General features: G+C 23.0%; 1 protein-coding gene across 1 annotated transcript; it reads left to right on the top strand.

The window, feature by feature from the left end:
• Window positions 1-67: 67 nt before the first annotated feature.
• LOC145846665 (SHC-transforming protein 1-like) lies at window positions 68-17,304 on the top strand (the record flags this gene model as incomplete). The annotated part of the gene is made up of 5 exons (XM_082953337.1): window positions 68-194; window positions 907-993; window positions 3,213-3,366; window positions 5,934-6,093; window positions 17,163-17,304. Coding segments are annotated over 5 exons (657 nt in total), but the record flags the coding sequence as incomplete, so codon positions are not given.
• Between the last annotated feature and the right edge of the window lie 824 nt (window positions 17,305-18,128).

Raw genomic sequence — 18,128 nt, 5'->3', positions numbered from 1 at the left:
AACTAAATTAAATAAACAAATACTTAAAACAAATTAATAATTATTGATTAATAAAATAAATAAACAGATGCAGATGGGGACACATAATTGGACAAGAGAACAAATAAGTCAACAATTATTAGCCAATCAGCAGCTACTACAGCAGCAACAAATACAATTTCAACTACAAAACCTCCATCTACAGCCTAATAAAGGTTTGCTTATTTATTATTACTAAATTATATAAATCCCAATAATAACTTCAAAGTTTTAATATACAGCAGTATTGAGGTATGAATAATTAAAGCTAAAATTATTGTAGCTAAAACATCTTGTCAATTAAATTGATAAAGTTTCCTAACATACAAAAAGACATAATTAAATAAGTTATATAATAATGCTATAAGTATAAATGTTTTGTAATTTTTCAAATAGGGTTTAAATAAATTTACTTTAAGCTATTTAATTTTTAATAATGATTGATATCCAGTACACAAATTAATAGGTTATTCCAGGTTAAATTATGTGTTTGCCAAAAGTTACTTCTGACAGTTTACGAATTTGTTTGTAGCTGTGAAGAAGTTTACAAAAATATTATTTTAATTGGCACAAAACTGGAATTAACTTTAACATTAGATACTGAACTCTTTTTACTTTAGGTTTTTTTTATATCTATGTATAAATTAAACCCAATAACTTTTTAAAAGTATTATGAATTACTTAACTATAAAAGTACTTAAGTTTAAAAAGTGTAATCAAAGTATATTTTCACTTTTAAATGATAATACTTGTTAAAGAAATAATATTAACTACTTTTATACTTTATTTATTGTTAATCCACAATATTATGTTATAGCAAACATAAATAAAGTTTCTTCACATTTAATTATACTTTTTTCTTGTTTCTTTCAGTTTATTATTTAACAGGAGTTACAAATGATGTGTTGGCTGTAGCCTCAGCAATTGGAAATGAACTAACTAATAATCAGCTAAGACAACAAAATTGTGATGAAGGTATTTTTATTAATTTTAATTTATTAGTATTTTACTAATACTTTTTATTAACAAATAATCAACTCAGACAACAAAGTGTTGAAAAAGGTTATTTTATTTGCATTATGATTTTATTTTATCGAATTAATGATAAAAATGGTATAAATTTTATAAGTTTTTTATAAACTTTTTGAGTAAGTTATATCACACACATAAATATTTTAATTGTGTTATTTTAAATTCGGTACACATTCTTGTACTTCTTTGAAACACTTTTAACAATCAACTTATATCAATATCTATTAAATATCTATATAAAGGAACTACAGTGTTGTTTTAAATCCTAAAGAATGTTACTAAGTTGTCTAAATATATTTGTTATTCAAGCATAACTTAAAAAGCAAAAAAATATGAAAACAGTTAAATTAACCCGAAAAAATAAACACACTTATTTAAAAATATTTTGACATTTTTTTCTAAGTTATATTTTCATATTGTTTTATACTTATAAAACAATCAACTTACTTTAAGTTTTTTATACTCGATTTTAAGTTTAATTTTAATTTATTTGCCAAATATAAAGTTATTTTTCATCTGTAAATTAAGCTTTAAATCTGACTTGTATTTTCAAATCTAATGTTTGTTTAAGTTTTGCGTAGATTGTATTTTATATTGTAAATGTTTATCACCTTTGAGTCTTAAGAATTTATATAATTTAAAAATAGATTTTGGTTTTGTTCCATTATTTTGTTGATTCACTAACATATCCAGTAAAAAGTAGTTAACAATAGAAAATTTAAATCCAGAAAAGTAAAATATTTTTAATTAAAGTATTTTTTGCATGAGAACTTTTAAATATATTCGTTCATGTTACTGAAAAATATTTAATACCAATATTTGTTTAGTGGTCTCATACTAAGTTATCGAACCAAAACATGTTTAAGGTGTTAAGCTAAAAAAGTTACCACCAAGATTTATTAATATTTAAATAAGAAGGTTTTTAATTCTTAACTAGTCATTTAAACAGAATAAACTTTTTACTTGACCTTACCATTTATGATGCATTATTTTGAACTTTTGGTAAACTAATGGACCTCAAAATTACTATAATTAATCACACATAGTCAACTTACTTAATTTATACTATAACATATAATAAATAAAATAATAATAAATTCTATATTTAAAAATGAAATAATTTGTTAACAGGTTACCTAACCATGTAGAAAGTTCATACAGTATTAAACTATTAGTTTTGTTTATTGTTTGTTAATCCAAGTATTATATAGATAATACTAATTGTAGTGTTTTACTTGATAGAATTTGAACTTGAAAATTTTTATTAAAGTTTTATAATATGGTTCAATAACTTTTCGACTGATGCTTTAAATTTAAAACTACAAGAGTAATGTTGTTTACCAATTATATAAACAAATATTAAAATGGAGCATTTTTAATTTTTTTATTAGTTGAATTTGAAACTATACAAAATTTACAAAATAATGTTTTTTTTCTAGGAAGTCACTTTTAATAAATGTCTAGTTCAGTGTCTAGTCAAACTAAATGAATTATTTGTACTCCTAAAACAAACAATTAAAAAAATAAAGCATGTTTTACTGAGAATTTATCATTTACCAGTATTTTCGTGACAACAAAAGCTGTAAATAATCCGTGATCACATATTGATTAAAACTTAATAAGCAACTTTTGGCAAAATTAAATACCTATTCGCAAGATGTGTTTAATTTTTAAGTAAACAAAAAACGTTAGTCTTTTAATTATAGACTTAATGCTCACGTTTTATACTATTGTATGCTGACATCGTTTATCTTTCCGCTCAAAAAGAAACACTTTTTATAATTTATTTGAAGTGATTTTTTTACAAGCGTATATGTTAAGAATTGATAAATATAAATTACAACGTTTTTTTTTTAATTGACCTTTTAAATTCTTTCAAACTTAGTAGAAATCAGGTAAATTTCAACCAATAATTTAAGTCAATAATTCTTTTTTTTATAAGTAATCTTTGTTTATAACTTTATGTCCTTTCAAAAAAAAAAAAAATATACTTCAAATATTTTTTTTGTAAACTAAATAACATGTAGTTAGTAGTGGTTTGCAAATTACATAGAAGTAAAAAGTATAATTATGATTTCAAATTTAATGATTTGTAAATGTATTAAGTAGAAATTCTTAACAACCCACAATAATAAATAGCAATAATTATTCATTTCAAACAGTTCAACAACACCAATTTCAACCAAGCAACCACCAAAACCACCACAACGAACCATTTCAAAAACAACCATTAGAGCACCAGAACCAACCATACGATGTACCGTCCGGGCAAAATGAAATGGTTGACAGGGAAGTACCATTAACTGAAGAACCCTGGTTTGTTTTTATATTGTTTTGATTTTGTTTTGTTATTATGTTTTAAAACTAGACAAAAAACAAAATTACGTCCAGAAATTAACATGTTAACATTTCTCAAGTAAGCTTAAATTACCCTTATACAACATATAAATATCAACAACATAAATTCAACTTTATAGTTTTATTTTTGAAATGTCTTTTTAGTTCTCATGAAATGCAAGTAGTTTATATGAAACTTAAACTGGCCATATCAAAAGTATTGAAATGATTTTAAGTTTTTAACTTAACGATATTTTTTTAACTATAAAATAGCATTAATAATATATGCTACAGTTACATGAATAACTTTAAAGTTAAGAAAAATTTCGTTCTATATTTATCCTAAAAATGTTTGTAGTTAACTTCTGATCTTTAAATTATAAACCACTCCTAAATATCGTTATTGAAATAAGTAAACTAAGGTAAAGTTCACTTAATTCATATGCTAATCATTTTTATTATTTTATATATTTGGGCTATATGTCCATACTTTAAGTATCTTGTTTATGTATTTTTATATAATTTTTTTGAATTTATAGTTGAAAAAAAATATTTTAGCTTCTATACTTTTTATCTATTTTTTTTATACATGATTTTGATAATTAAATAAAAAACCTTGAGTAATTTTAATAATCGTGCTTAGCAACTTTTAACTTGGAAAAGTATCACTAAGTAAAAACCATAATGAAAAGGCTAATATCTTGACAGCAAATTAGAATATAAGTTATTTTGTTGAATATACTATCCAAAAAGAAATTAAAACAGAAATAATTTTTACTACGTTTATCAGTTTTTTATAGCTGTTTAAAAGTTAAAACAAATGGATAAACCATTATTTCAAAATGATTATTTAAAACTATTAAGTAGTCATTTATTAATTAATTTATAAAATTTAGAATTAAAAAAAAGTTAAATTAAGTTCTAGTAAAAGAAACTTTTAACAACATATTGTAAACTTTGTTTATAAAATATTGATTTTAAGTTTAATAAATTTATAATGCACTGTGTAATTTACTATCATTAGCTTTGATATAAAGCCAAAAATAGTTTAACGAGATAAATAAAATTAAACTTCCTTTAAATATAAGCAAGTTATATTAAAACTGAACTTAAATTGAAAAATTTAGAACTAAAATTAATGCAGTGTTTTTGTTTCAGTCTAGTTAAAGTATGTTTTGTAGACTTTGATAAACTTTGTTGAAGTTTTCATTGAAAAAAACCTAATTGATTTAATTCTGACAAAATTTTTTCAACCTAAGAAAAAAAAAATTCAACAATAAAGTTATCTATTATTAACAGTTGTTAGCTTATTCACAAATATCTTTAAACTATTTTATTTTTTAAACTTCAATAGTAAGAACTCTACTACATAACTTGCACATTTTCAAAACCTTATTTGTTTTTATTAAGCTCAGAGTAATCCATATGCAATACAGTTTTAGTGTTATTGACAATTTAGTTTTCTTAATACTTGATGTTTTCCTCAACTTTTTACCATCAAAAAATTCTACTACTGTTGCATTGTAAACGTTGTAACTTTTTTAAAGTTGCAACCAGCTTGCTTTAGTAACTAGGCATAAAAAAGTACAATTAAGTTTAGTATTTAAATTATATAAACTTAAACATAGCAATAATTACTATATATTTTAAAATGTTGCTTACAAATACTTTTTTTACATTGTACTAAGTACAATAAAGTTAAAAGTAAAATTGTACAACTTAAGAGATTGACTGTAACAATTTATTGTTTTAAATAACTGCAAAAAAAGTACAAATTTATCAAAGCATTAAAGACTTAGAAGCTTTCAAACAAATTTATCTCTTTTTTCTTTATAGTTAAGAAAATGTATTCGCTATGAAAAAATATAACTTAATAAACATACTGTTTTACAAATGCTCAACAAATTGCTAAAAAATAAGAAAATAATATAACAAAAATTAATTTCTCAAAAGTTTCACATGGTGTTTGTTAATGACCCACAATAAAAAACGTAATAATATTTGATATAAAATTGAGCTTAGTAATTCTAAAGAAAAACAAAACAACCCATCCTACAAGTTGTTTAGCAGACTGTTATATAAAGTGTATTTAAAATAATATCTTTTGAAATAGACAGCTGCGAACAAAAGTTTAATCAAAAAAGGTGTTTATAATGTAATTTTAAAATGCTCTAAAAATTATTTCAATGCATTTTCTAGGAGGAATAACTCCTTGTTGTTATTTGTATATAACATATAAAGTATAAGGAACTAAGCAAATAAAATAAGCAAATTTATTTTTTATTTAAAGGCCCGCATGGGATTATCACGAAGAGACAGTTTCTTGTTTTTTTCAATACATTAGTAATTGAAAACATACCACAAAAATAAGTGTTTTCTCCGAAAGGTCTAACATAATACTTTTATATAATCTCCAGAAAAAATAAAATAAACTGTATATAAATAAAAAGTTCCTCATTGGATGGGAGAGACATGATTTCGTGATATTTACACTTGCAAATAAGTAAATAAAAATAAATTAAATGAATTATATAATTACTTGACAGGTTCCACATGGGCCTATCTAGAAGAGAGGCTGAAGACCTACTGGTGAACGACGGAGATTTTCTCGTTAGGGAGTCATCTAGTGGTGAGAAACAGTTCGTGTTGTCAGGGGTCAAAGACGGAATTCACAAACATCTTTTATTGGTGGATCCAGAGGGAGTTGTTAGTTTGTTTTATTTAATTAATTAATTATTTATTTAGTAACTACTAACAAGCATTCATTACTGGTTTGCCCAGAATGCGTTGTTAGTTTGTTTGTAATGTTTCATAGTTTATTTGTTTGTATATTTATTATAGTTGTATGGAATTCACAAGCATTTATTACTTATTGGCCCTAAAGGAGTTGCTAGTGTTTAATATAGTTTTGTTTATTTGCATCTGTTTATAATCACAAACATTTGCTGTTAGTTGATCCACAATGAGTTGTTAGTTAATTTTTTTGTTTTATTTATTTTTCAATTTAGTTTTGTTTTATATTCACAAACATTTGCAACTTGTATATTTAGAAGTTGTAAGCTTAATTATTTTTATTTGTATTTGTTTAATTCTGGTACTAATAAATAGTTATTATAGTACATGTACATCTCATGTAAAAACAAACACCTTTTGTTAGCTTTTTTTTTTGCAAAGATTAGTTGATTTATTTATCATAATCTAATTTAGTGTTCACAAACACTAGTTAATCCTTGAATGCTCCTTAGTTGTTGCTTTTAGTTTTAAGTTAATACTAAATGCAGTTAGTTATTTTATCTTAATATAACTTGTTAAAGATTACAGTTCTTAGAAAAAGTCTGTCTTAACAAACTATTAGATTGAATAAGTAGTTTTTGAATATTTGAAATTTCTATTAGTTATAATAACTTTAAATTTTGAATCTGTTACAACTATTTAACAGCTATACTTTTATAAAGTATTAAGATTTTCTTTATCTAATGTAATCGAACTCATTTTATTTTTGTTAACAAGCAATAAATTTACAGTCTTTTTGCATTTGCATATCTATTTTACATAAACATTTTCTTGAAAAGCAAATATATATCTTTGTCATTAACTTTATAAGTTTTACGCGCGAGTTTGCTTAGAACGCGCAAAATTTTATAATTTTATCCTTTTATTCTTTAAAATTCGAAAACAACATAATTTTCGAACCTCATAAACAAAGTGACGTAACACCAATATGTTTATCAAATTCGCAAAAACATAATAACAATATAATCAAAGTATATTTCGAGGCTACAGTTAAACCTCCTGTAAGGTCATTGTTTGAAGCCCTACTCCAAATAGGGCCATATGGTACAAGTACAATAAGGTTTATAAATTTATTTAGAAATAGATAAGCAGTTACTGCTAGCGCATATGTAATAATCTTGTAATTTATTGTTAGTGTTATAAATGTATTATGTGAATAAGATACAGTTATATTTTGATAGTTTTAAAATAGTAGTTATAATAGTTTATTGTTTTAAGTTAACTTAAACGACCAAAGAACTGTGTCTTAACAATAGCTTTAATAATCGAATAATAATAGGGCTTGAAATTTTAAGTAACTGTGATTAAGTTTTAATGTAATATATAAAGTTAAAATAGTTTCAGCTATTATTAATCTAATAACAAAGTACTAATATGATAAGTTAAGTTTTATTCTGCAAACAAAGTATAGAAACTAGAAACTATTTATATATGTGTTATTTATTTTAAAATTCTAGCTCCTATTGAGAATAGAAATGATTTATGCAGCAGTTATATATTGAAATAAAATTTAAATCAAATGCGCCGATTAGAAAACAAACTTAAAAGATAGGAATTGTTCATAGACCTACTGATTGTAGGCCAATTTTTTTTTTGAACTGCTTGTTAAGTCTAACTTAAAGAGTTTTAATTTAAAAGTTTTGATACCCTCTAAAGATTATAGATCTGTGTTTTATTTTAAGTTTTGAAACTCTATAATTCTTTTAAAGCAGGGGTCAGCAGCCGTTTTAAGTCGCGGGCTGCACTTTATAGAAAAACTTTTTTTTTTCCGTGGACTACAGTTGTTTTTAAATTATTGTAGTAAGTAATATAAAACACTGTTTTAAGCCAAAAATCTGAAAAAAGAATAAAGCACTTGGCCGGTACTTTGACGACCTCGTCTTAATGTTTTGTAGCCTTTTGTTATTGAATATTAGTTTATATAAATTGCTTAACATTTACTTATGTGTAAGTTTTTATCGTCTCTAAACTTCTAAAAGATTTTCTGTAAAAAATTCAACCAAATATATTTGCTGACGTAACGGAGTAACTTGTATAAAATCTGAAAAATTTTCGTTATAAATATGTACTTCACAATTTTTTTATAAATATTCTTTAAGAGAGCTAATTATTGTAATCCAACTGCGTGTCGGATAAAACGATACTAATAGGATACTGTGCTAAAAAACTGATATCCAAACAAGGAAAGCCCGTTGGAAAATCAAAACAGTAGTACTTTAGTATGCAAATATTTTGTTTGACTCACCACGTTTCGTTTCCCATAAGTTATAAAAAGTTTTATAATTATAAAGATAAATATATTAAGGTTATACTTGAGAAACATGCCAAAAATTGCGTACAATTTGTTTCAATTCGCTTATACAAAAGTTCTAAATTTGTTTAGTTTTTAACTAAACTTTTGTAGGTTGTTCGTATTGGTGGAATTTATTCTGTGTACAGTTTTTTTTATATTTTTTTTTATGTACACTGTTTATATTTTATGAGTAAAGAAACGTCTAAAAAAGTGTTTGCATACAAGTACAGTTGTTTGTTTTGATAAAAATGATAGTTTAAATAAAAAACTAATTGGTTTGTGGTAATTTATAAACTAGCATAATATTAGTTTCAAACCAAGTATTGAAAAACTATAAATTCTTCGAAATAAGTTAGTTCTTAAAGAAACTTTAATTAAAATGTACTTAGCTTTAGATATATAAATGCAGTTATTTGTAGCCCTACTAATTACAGGTTTAAAATAAAAATATTAATTTTTAAGCGTTTGTTTGTTTTTAATGTTATTTGTGCATTGTTGTTAATATGTTACTTTAGCTAACATCTCCGATTAAGATATTTGTAATTTTTTGTTAAACTGATAATGTAGTAAAGTTTCGTTTAAAGTTCGTTATAGGTATGTAAAAATAAAAAAAAAACTTGCTCAACAACAGAGTCTTAATAAAGTAATCATTAAACTATCGTAATTTCTTTTTATTGAACTAAAATTTGGAAGTTTCAACTGTTCTTTGAAGACTTTCTTTCTAGAACAAATGGTATTTTTTAATTAAGAATATTTGTTTAGTAAGTGGCTTATACTTTTTTAACTGTGTGTGGCCTTAAAGTTTTTAAGAGTTTTTAGGAGAGCGTGTTTTGTATTTTTTTAATCGACCGTTATAGACTGTAGATCTGTTTTTGAAGTTTTCAAAGTTCTATTTGTATTAGTTAGCTATCTGTGGTTTTATAAGTACATTTTTGTCAGTTATTTTTTCTACAAGTTGAAAACTTTCAGTAATGCTCAATATATATTAAGACTTTCATTTAAGTGCTTCAAAATTCTTACTTTTCAACGAGTTTTTACTACCTGTTATAGATCTGTTTTTAATGTTTTTATACGCCATAGTTTTGTTTACTTCTAAATTAAGGAGTTTTTGTTACTTCAAAATAACTAACATTCTTATTGTTTGTTATTTCGTTCTAAAAGTTGATCTAATTAAAGTTATGCGCAAAATTTTATCTTTTAAAAACTAAAGAAATCTGTGAAATTTCAGAAAATTTTATGCATCTGTTGTATTTGCTGACGTCACAAAATATTTTTTATAAAATTTTGCAAATATATTACATTAAATTTCAGTGTAAATTCTCGAAAAATAATTCTCGCACCTGTAACTAACCGTCAAGATGCAAATTATTTATAATTCTACTGAGTGTAGGATAAATTTCATGAAAGATAACATTTAAACGCGCAAGTTCTAGTGACTCCAAAACAGCGAAGCCCGGTGATAATTTTTGTAATTCATTAGTAAATAATGTGTTTGAAACCGAGTATTTAAAGGAATTACAGTATAAAAAGTTTTCATACAATATCTAAAACATCTTGAGTTAATTTGTAATAGTTTGGTACTATTTTAAATTTATAAATGAAACCAAGCGTACTGATGTCATTAGCTTTGTAGTTTTATGTCGTAATTTTTAATTTTTAAGTTTGTTATAGAAGCTTAGTTTTATACGTAGATCTAATCAAGACAAGTAGGTTTATATAGTATGTTTTTACTTGTAATAAATAAAAGCGTTTACTCATTTTGTTTTATTAATCCGTTAGATAACTTAAATTGTTATTTGGATTAGTGCTCTTTAACGATAGCTTGTTTTATTGCTGTTTGTTAAGTTTTTTGTATAAATCTGCGTTCTAGTTTGTATATAAATAGCTATTTTATGATTTGTCTTAATTCTCTTTAAAGAAATAAAAAGTTAATTAGGCCGTGAGTTGCAATCACATGTGTTTACACGAATTGGTTTGTTTATGCAATACTTAATAAGTATTTTTGGTGTTAGAATGTGAGATTGTGTATTATTTTTACAAGTTTGATTGTAAAAAGAACAAGCACATTCATTAGTCAAAAAAATAGATAATAAATTTAAGCAAAGAACTTACAAGTTGTTTTAATTGATTAAAAAATGCCTTTAACTTCTACATTTTAGTTGCTTTTTTTATACTAAATAAACAGATTCCTTGTTTTGCAATAGTTTTCGACTTATTTATTGAAGTTATAAGCTTAGTAGTTCTACTTTTTAAGAATTTTATTAATGCTAAAGATCACCAATAGAGTAAAATATTGTTTTCAATCATATTGCATGGTAAGAAAATTGAATCTGATAGCAATAGTGACGTAGTTTAATGATTATTATAAAATTGCGTAATTTTATTATTAATTTAAAAATTTCAATTATATTACCATATAGAAAAAAATTGTAAAAAAGCGGGAGAACTGTTTTAATTTGAAGTCCTACAAAACGTAGGACAAACTAAAATATAAAAACAATTAGTAACAAGTATAATGCAAATTTTGCAAACGTTATGATGCATGTCAATAATAGTAATTTTGTAACTTATTTTAAGTGTTGTTTGAAGTAATATCAGTTCTTGTTCATATATAAAACAAATATTTAAAGCAAAATAGTTATTATAGTTGTAAATAAACAACTCTTGTTTTTAACCTTTTTAAGAACTAAATAAATTTTGAGTTCTGTTGTAGTAAAAATTTTTCACAAAGTTTGTTAATAACAACTTGTTTAGACAGTATAAAAAGTTTTATGATAACGGTACTCAATTTAAGGTTTCTATTCACTGCAACGGATATGATAAATCGATTTATAGAACAGGGTTTTCTAAAAAAGGCCACTTTTTTTTGGTTTTTACTTTAAATGGGCTATTATCTAGTAATTTATCTAATAAATGTATTTTATATTTTAAATTTCTACTAAGTGCGAGATTATGAAAATAAGTTCGACTAACCCTGATATTTATACCTCTAAAAACTATGATTTTAAGCTAAAATTTTTTTGATCATAAAATTTCAACTGTATGTTTATAATATAAACAGAGTAATGTAAGTTTTAAAATCAGTCAATATTTATTTTGTTAGTTAAGCTGCACGTAGTAAAGAAAAAAGTTGTAAATAACTTTTGTTTCTAGAAATTATGTTTATAGATTATTCTTTAAAAGTTATAGTTTGTTTAATCACCGAAAATAGTTAGAATTTTTAAATAAGTACTTCAAAACAGAACAATGGCTTTTGTTAATAGTTTCCGTTCAAAGAATTGAAAGTACATTTTATATAAATTGACGATTTTTATTGCCATTCAAGAGATACTTGACAAATACAAGTGATTGAAAATATTTTAGAATTAAGTGCCTCAGTTACATTGTGCAAAAACTTTATATTCTTTCAAAGATTAAATAATACTTTTGTCTTTTGTACTTTTTGAGTATCTGTAAATTTATAAATTCCAAAACTAACTTTGTACATTTAAAGTATTTTTTGATTTTATTAACTTCTAAGAAACTAGAAAGGTTATAAACAATTTATAAGAAAATATATATTGTACGTAATAACATTTATTTTTTTATTCTTTATTACAAGTTTTGATGGTTTAAGTTTTTAGTTTGTTTTATACAATAAGTTTGAGCCTTTGTTAGTATTATAAATATTGCAAGCTTATTAATTTTTCAGTTTAGAACTTATAAACTCTAGTTTAGTAACGAGTTTGACTAATAAAAGTCCAAAAAAGGTAAATCTTAATTAAGTTTTTTATAAAAAATAAAAAAATACCATATTAGTTTTTAAATAGTACATTTGTACAAAAGTAATTTTTCATATCAAATTTTAAGTGTTTAACTTTATGAGTAAGAGATTAAGACTTTAATGCATCTTATTTAAACTAAAACGACAAAGGAAAAAACAAATTAATTAGGTAATAAACTACAGAAATTTCCTTTTCTATTGAGATAGTTTATAAAGAGTTCAAAAGTTTAGATTATTGTTTAAAGTAGCTATTTGTGTTACTAACAGCTAGCTTAGAAAATGAAAACAATTAATTCACATAATTAATGTACAAGAAAATTTCATCTTTTTATTACGCTTATTTTTATTACAGTTATTTACTAAGTTTATAAAGTATTGAAGTTCAATACTAATGTTTAATCAGCTATATAACTTAAAGTAAGCACAATAAACTTCTATTAACAAACAAACAATTTTGTGCATCAAATAAAAACAGTTTGTTATTGTTACAATTCAAACAAAAGTAATATTTGTTATATTAAATCTACTGTGTAAAATACTTAAAATAATTTGTTCAAAAACTTTTTTTCTTAAACAAATAATGTTTCTGTTTGTGTTATTCAAACTGATCATTTATACTAGTTTTACATAACTTATTTAATTTTTTTAATCTGTTTTTTAAGGTGTTTAGCTTTATTTATTAAACTGACTTCTAATATGTTACCTATAAGACGTTGTTATTTTTAAGCTATTTTTTTATGATGACTAGAATTACTTTTATGTGTATGAAAATAGTTTTTATTAGAATATTTTAAAATCTAAATAAATAAATAAAGTGTTCAGTCCTAAGTTATACAAGTAGTTGATGTATTATTTATAAAACCTTGTGATATTTTAATTAAAAGTAAGTTACAGTACTTTTGTGATTAAAGTAAAGTACTTTTTTTTTTTTATTTTCGTACAATTTTTTTGAATTATAACAATAGTATTTATAAATGTTGGATTTTATATAATTTAGACAACTTTTTGATTTAATTTTACTCAAAAAAAATTTTTTTTTTTATTACTTAGTTTAACGTTTGTATACATCTTATTAACAAAAATATTTTGTACGAAATTCTAGTTAGATGATTCAGAAGTTATAAGAAAAACTGCTTTAATGATAAACTCTGCGTTAAGGGTAATTATTGTTTATTTATTTTATAAAAGAAACAAATACAATCACAAACTGTTTAAATAACATTTTGTAACAGCAAAAAATAAAAGTTATTTTAAAGTTTATGAGTTTAATGGTTTTTATTAAAAAACACGAACAAATAAGTTTTTGTTAAGTATATTAAATAGAATTTTTAAAACTTGTTTTTAAAACTTATGAAAACTAAAATGTTTATTGACTACAAGGCACTCAACGTTTTTTTGGCATTAAAAGATTTTCTCTTTAATCGAAGCGCACAAATTGAGAAACCACTCAACCATTTCAAGTGGTTGGATTTCTCAATAGCTTTATAACTAAATTGTTGCCCGCTTTATTTGAATTGCACTGTAATTTTTAATAACTTATTTAAAAAAAATTAAAATGATAGTTTTCAGATGCAAAAATTATGTTAACATTTTCGTTTTCTGTTTAACTACACATGAATTTTGTAGCTGTAGAAAATTTATTAATGAAAATATTTTACCATAACTAATTTTTTACATACATTTTTTGAATTAATTTTGCTGTAAATTTTAAAATTTTTGGTAAAAACCCTTTGAAGGTTTTTTATTAGCTAGAAATAATTTATCTTAATCAACAAGTACTTTTTAAAATTACTCTAAGCTAAAAAAAATATCAAAAGTTTTTTAAACATTCTTAGCAGGTAAATTTTCGATAAATTTTGGTAAAAATAATTATTGTTTTATTCTTTAGATAGTTTAAGTTTTGTACTATAAAAAATTGTTTAAAATGTGTTGTTTTTAAATTTCTAATTGGCATTTTTTAAAGCTTATAATAAAGTAAAAAGGAATTTAAATTAAATTTTGGAGAAATATCTATTTTAATCTTTCACCATGTTAAAAGATTTAAACATAATTTATATGCAAACTTTCAATACAGAAAACATTAAAAATTTTGTTTCTCTTAACGGCCGTTGAAAAAGTTTTAATTGTAATCAACACAGTCTTATATTTAAGAAATTTTAAAATTTAAAAGTAAAATAATTTCAAAATGTTAGAAGTTGTTTTAAAGCAAAAAGTACTCAAAGAAATTCTGAAGAGCCTTAAAAGGAGATTATTGTATTAGCAACAAAAAATATAACAAATAAAAGCATTTTTAAGTGTTTTAAAGTATTTTCTCAGTATTTTCAAAGTGTTTTTTTTAGTGTTTCAAAGTTTTTCTTAGTTTAAGTGCTGAAATATTACCAAAGCTTGAAAGTATAATTCAAAATAAGAAAGGTGTTAAGCTTTAAAAAATGTTTGAACTTTAAATTTAGTTAATTAAAAAGGAATTAAGCTTGGCTTTTGAAGTGTTTCAGATACAGGATTAAAGTGTTTGTAGCTTATAAAATGAATTGGTATTTGTGAAAAGTTTGAATTTGTCTTTAGTATACAAAACGGTAAAACGGCTACTTTTTAAATTTTATTTTATTGAATTTTTTTCTTATTTAAGTGTAATAGATAAAAATAAAACTTTAATATAGCTTAAAATAATAAACGTGTTTAAAATTTCTAAAATACTTTGAGTTTAAAGTCAGTTTATCTATGGTAATGTATACCAAACAAATTAAATAACTGTTAAATATTTTCTTTTTAAATTTTTTTTTCAAAAACCAGATTTTTTTCAAACTAGTTTAGTATTTTCAGACATAAGTAGTCATGACTATGATGATTTATGAAATATAAAACAAACTTTTAAAAGATAATTGTGACGTAATAATGTTGTAGTAGTGATGACTAATGCCTTGTAAAAATTATATATTTGCACGATATCCAGTTTGAAGTCAATATTGCAATTAATAATATAATGTTAAACTTTCTGCGAAATAAAACTGTATCTGAGCTTAACTAATAATTTTATTGAACAGTTTTTGAAATTGAATAATTAATAAATTGTGTTTGATTTAAAAAATAAAAAAGTAACAACGCTTTTGTTGCTCTGAATTTTTAATTTTTACTTTATTTATTTTTATTCATCTATTTATGCTTATAGTCAAAACTATAGTTTATTCAATGAAAAAAAAGGTGCATAAACACTTTGAAACTTATATGCTAAAAAAAGTTTGTTTTTATTATATGATGTAATATATTAAAGTGGAGATTAAATTTAAAACGTATTTTTGAAAGTAGATTGTATTTGAAAATTAGTTTACTTTTGAAAACTTTATCTCTAATTCTATTACGGTTCAAAAATTTTAAGTATTTTGTTTTCTATTTAAATAATTGAACAAGTATTAGAAATTTTTAAACTGAAAAAAATCATATTAAACAAATATTTATTAAATTTTAAACCGTGTATGGTTATTTTATTTTTCATAAACATTTTGCAAATGATTAAGTTTTTTAGTATTAAGTTATAACATAATTTTAAAACTAAAATTTTAAGCTTTAGCTCATTTTAAAAGAATACATACATAGTTTTTGATCATTTCAACTTGTCAAAGTTTACATGCAGAAAATGCTAAAAATATGTTTCAAATTTAAAACATGCTGCAATTCTTTTGAAGCTTGACGTTTTTCTTTAACTGTAACAAGATTGATTTTTAATTTAAAGCGCTTTTACACGCGTAAGCAAAATGATTTATGATTTAAATGTCATTCCTTTGGTTTGTGTTTGTTACAAAGCCATAAATCATTACTGAAAAAATACAAGTAATTTAAAAATTTTGTACGACAATTTTTTTATTTTTTTTTGTTTCTAGTTGTAAAAACTTTAGATTTTTATTAAAACGGAGTTATACAAAATATCACTAAGTTATTATAACACACATTGGCAGTTAGTTTACAACTAAAAACAAATACATCAACTTAATTAAGCTAACATATCTAATAACATATCTTGTTTTTTTTTTTAAACATATAAACTTTTTTTTTTTTGTAGTTACCAGTTTTGTGTTTTTATTAAAAAACTAAAAAATTCCACTCTAATAAAAAGTTTTCAGTTTAAAATTTAAATGGGCTTCAAGACAAAATAAAAAGTTGCAAATGCTGCAAAACAAGCTGATTTTTCTGCAACAAATTGTAAAAAACAGGGCAATTTAATAGCAATTTGTGTAAATTTCTGCAGAAATTGACGATAAGCAATATGACGTAATAATGTAGTTGCTACGACTTTGTTGTGATAATAAACAGTTTTGAACTTCGTGATTCAGTTTTCAGCTTTTCATATTTTTTACAATTGATTAGTAGTTTATTAAATCAAATTAAACAGGACTATTAGTTTAGTAAATGTATATGTATTTAAAATACTCTAAGTTTACAATAGCAAAAAATTGTTACTGCTTATTCAATATACTTACATATGAGAAAAAAGTATTTGAAAGAAGGAATAAACTAGATTTTTACTTCACCTGTTGTTAAGTTGATAAAATGCATTATTTTTATTTCCTTGTGTTATGTGTCAAAAAGTTGTTAAAAATTATATAAAATGTTTAAATTTAAATTTTGGTTTTGTAATAATTGTAAACAAATTGTAAATTAACAAGTATCACAAATAAAATCTAAACAGTTTGCTTTAGAAGAAAGTAAATCAACAACTAAAGTTAACTGTTGTTAAGCAACAATTAAAATTAAAAGTTCGTTTTAAATAAGTTTAAGGTTATTTACCCGTATCTAACAATTTATAAACAATTTAAGTAATTTTTTTAAAAAGTTTTAAACAATTTTTTTCCACAGGTTCTAACAATTATCTAACAATTTATAAACAATTTAAGTAATTTTTTTAAAAAGTTTTAAACAATTTTTTTTCCACAGGTTCGAACCAGGGACCTGCACTTTGACAACGTTTCGCATCTGGTCCGGCACCATTTACAGCAAAAACTACCAATAAACACAAATGGTACCCACATTTTATTGGAAAAACCAATACTCAGGAAAAATTAAATTTACGAATTAAAATTAGATGAGATGATAAAGTTTGCGGAGTTGAAAAATGTGAAATAAAAAAAAAAGTTGTTTTTTAATGTGGAAAAAAGTTACTTTTGATGGTCTCTTAATTAAAATAAACTTATATTAGTTTATTAATTTGAAAAGAGAAAATTGTGTTTATATTAAAATACTAGCAATTTATAAATCTGGTTCAAAGTTTTTTTTATTAGTTGCTTCAGTCATTTTCATGATATCTATATACAAACTTATATACAATTTAATTGTGTACTTTTTAAAATGACTAATTTTTTCTGTTTGTTAATTTAGTATTTGTCATATGTTTGATGGTTTATAAACATTACAACGGATGTATATGTAGATAGAAAAAGTTATACATGGTTTTTGCCCTACTATAAAAAATAATTAGTTTTTTATTAAAACAATATATACCTGTTTGTTTTAATAATATTAAAGGTAGTTTGAATTTTTAAGTTTTTGGTTTTCATAAATTTTTTTCACATTATCCAAAAGAGCTATTGTGTTTAATATTTTGATTTGCACAAATAGAAATATTGAATATTTCATAAGTCTTCAAAAGTTAAATATTAAATAAAAGCTCAAAATAAAATACATTTTAACAATTTTTAAGTATAAGTTTTAGATTTGTCCCTTCTTTCTCGACTTCTATTGAAAATTATGTAAATTATGTATACTTTTTATTCTAGTATATTTGTAATATTACTTTTTATTTCCAGAGCTTATATCGAGATTCAGTCCAATTAAATTATGTGCCTTTTATTAAATGAAAAGCTTTATATTGAGACTGTTTTATATCACGCTTGAATCATGTCG

The sequence above is a fragment of the Thalia democratica genome, unplaced genomic scaffold (genome assembly GCF_965202585.1).
Source record: "Thalia democratica unplaced genomic scaffold, ktThaDemo2.hap1.1 HAP1_SCAFFOLD_563, whole genome shotgun sequence".
Taxonomy (NCBI): Eukaryota; Metazoa; Chordata; class Thaliacea; order Salpida; family Salpidae; genus Thalia; species Thalia democratica.
This window is presented reverse-complemented; position numbering and strand designations above follow the sequence as displayed.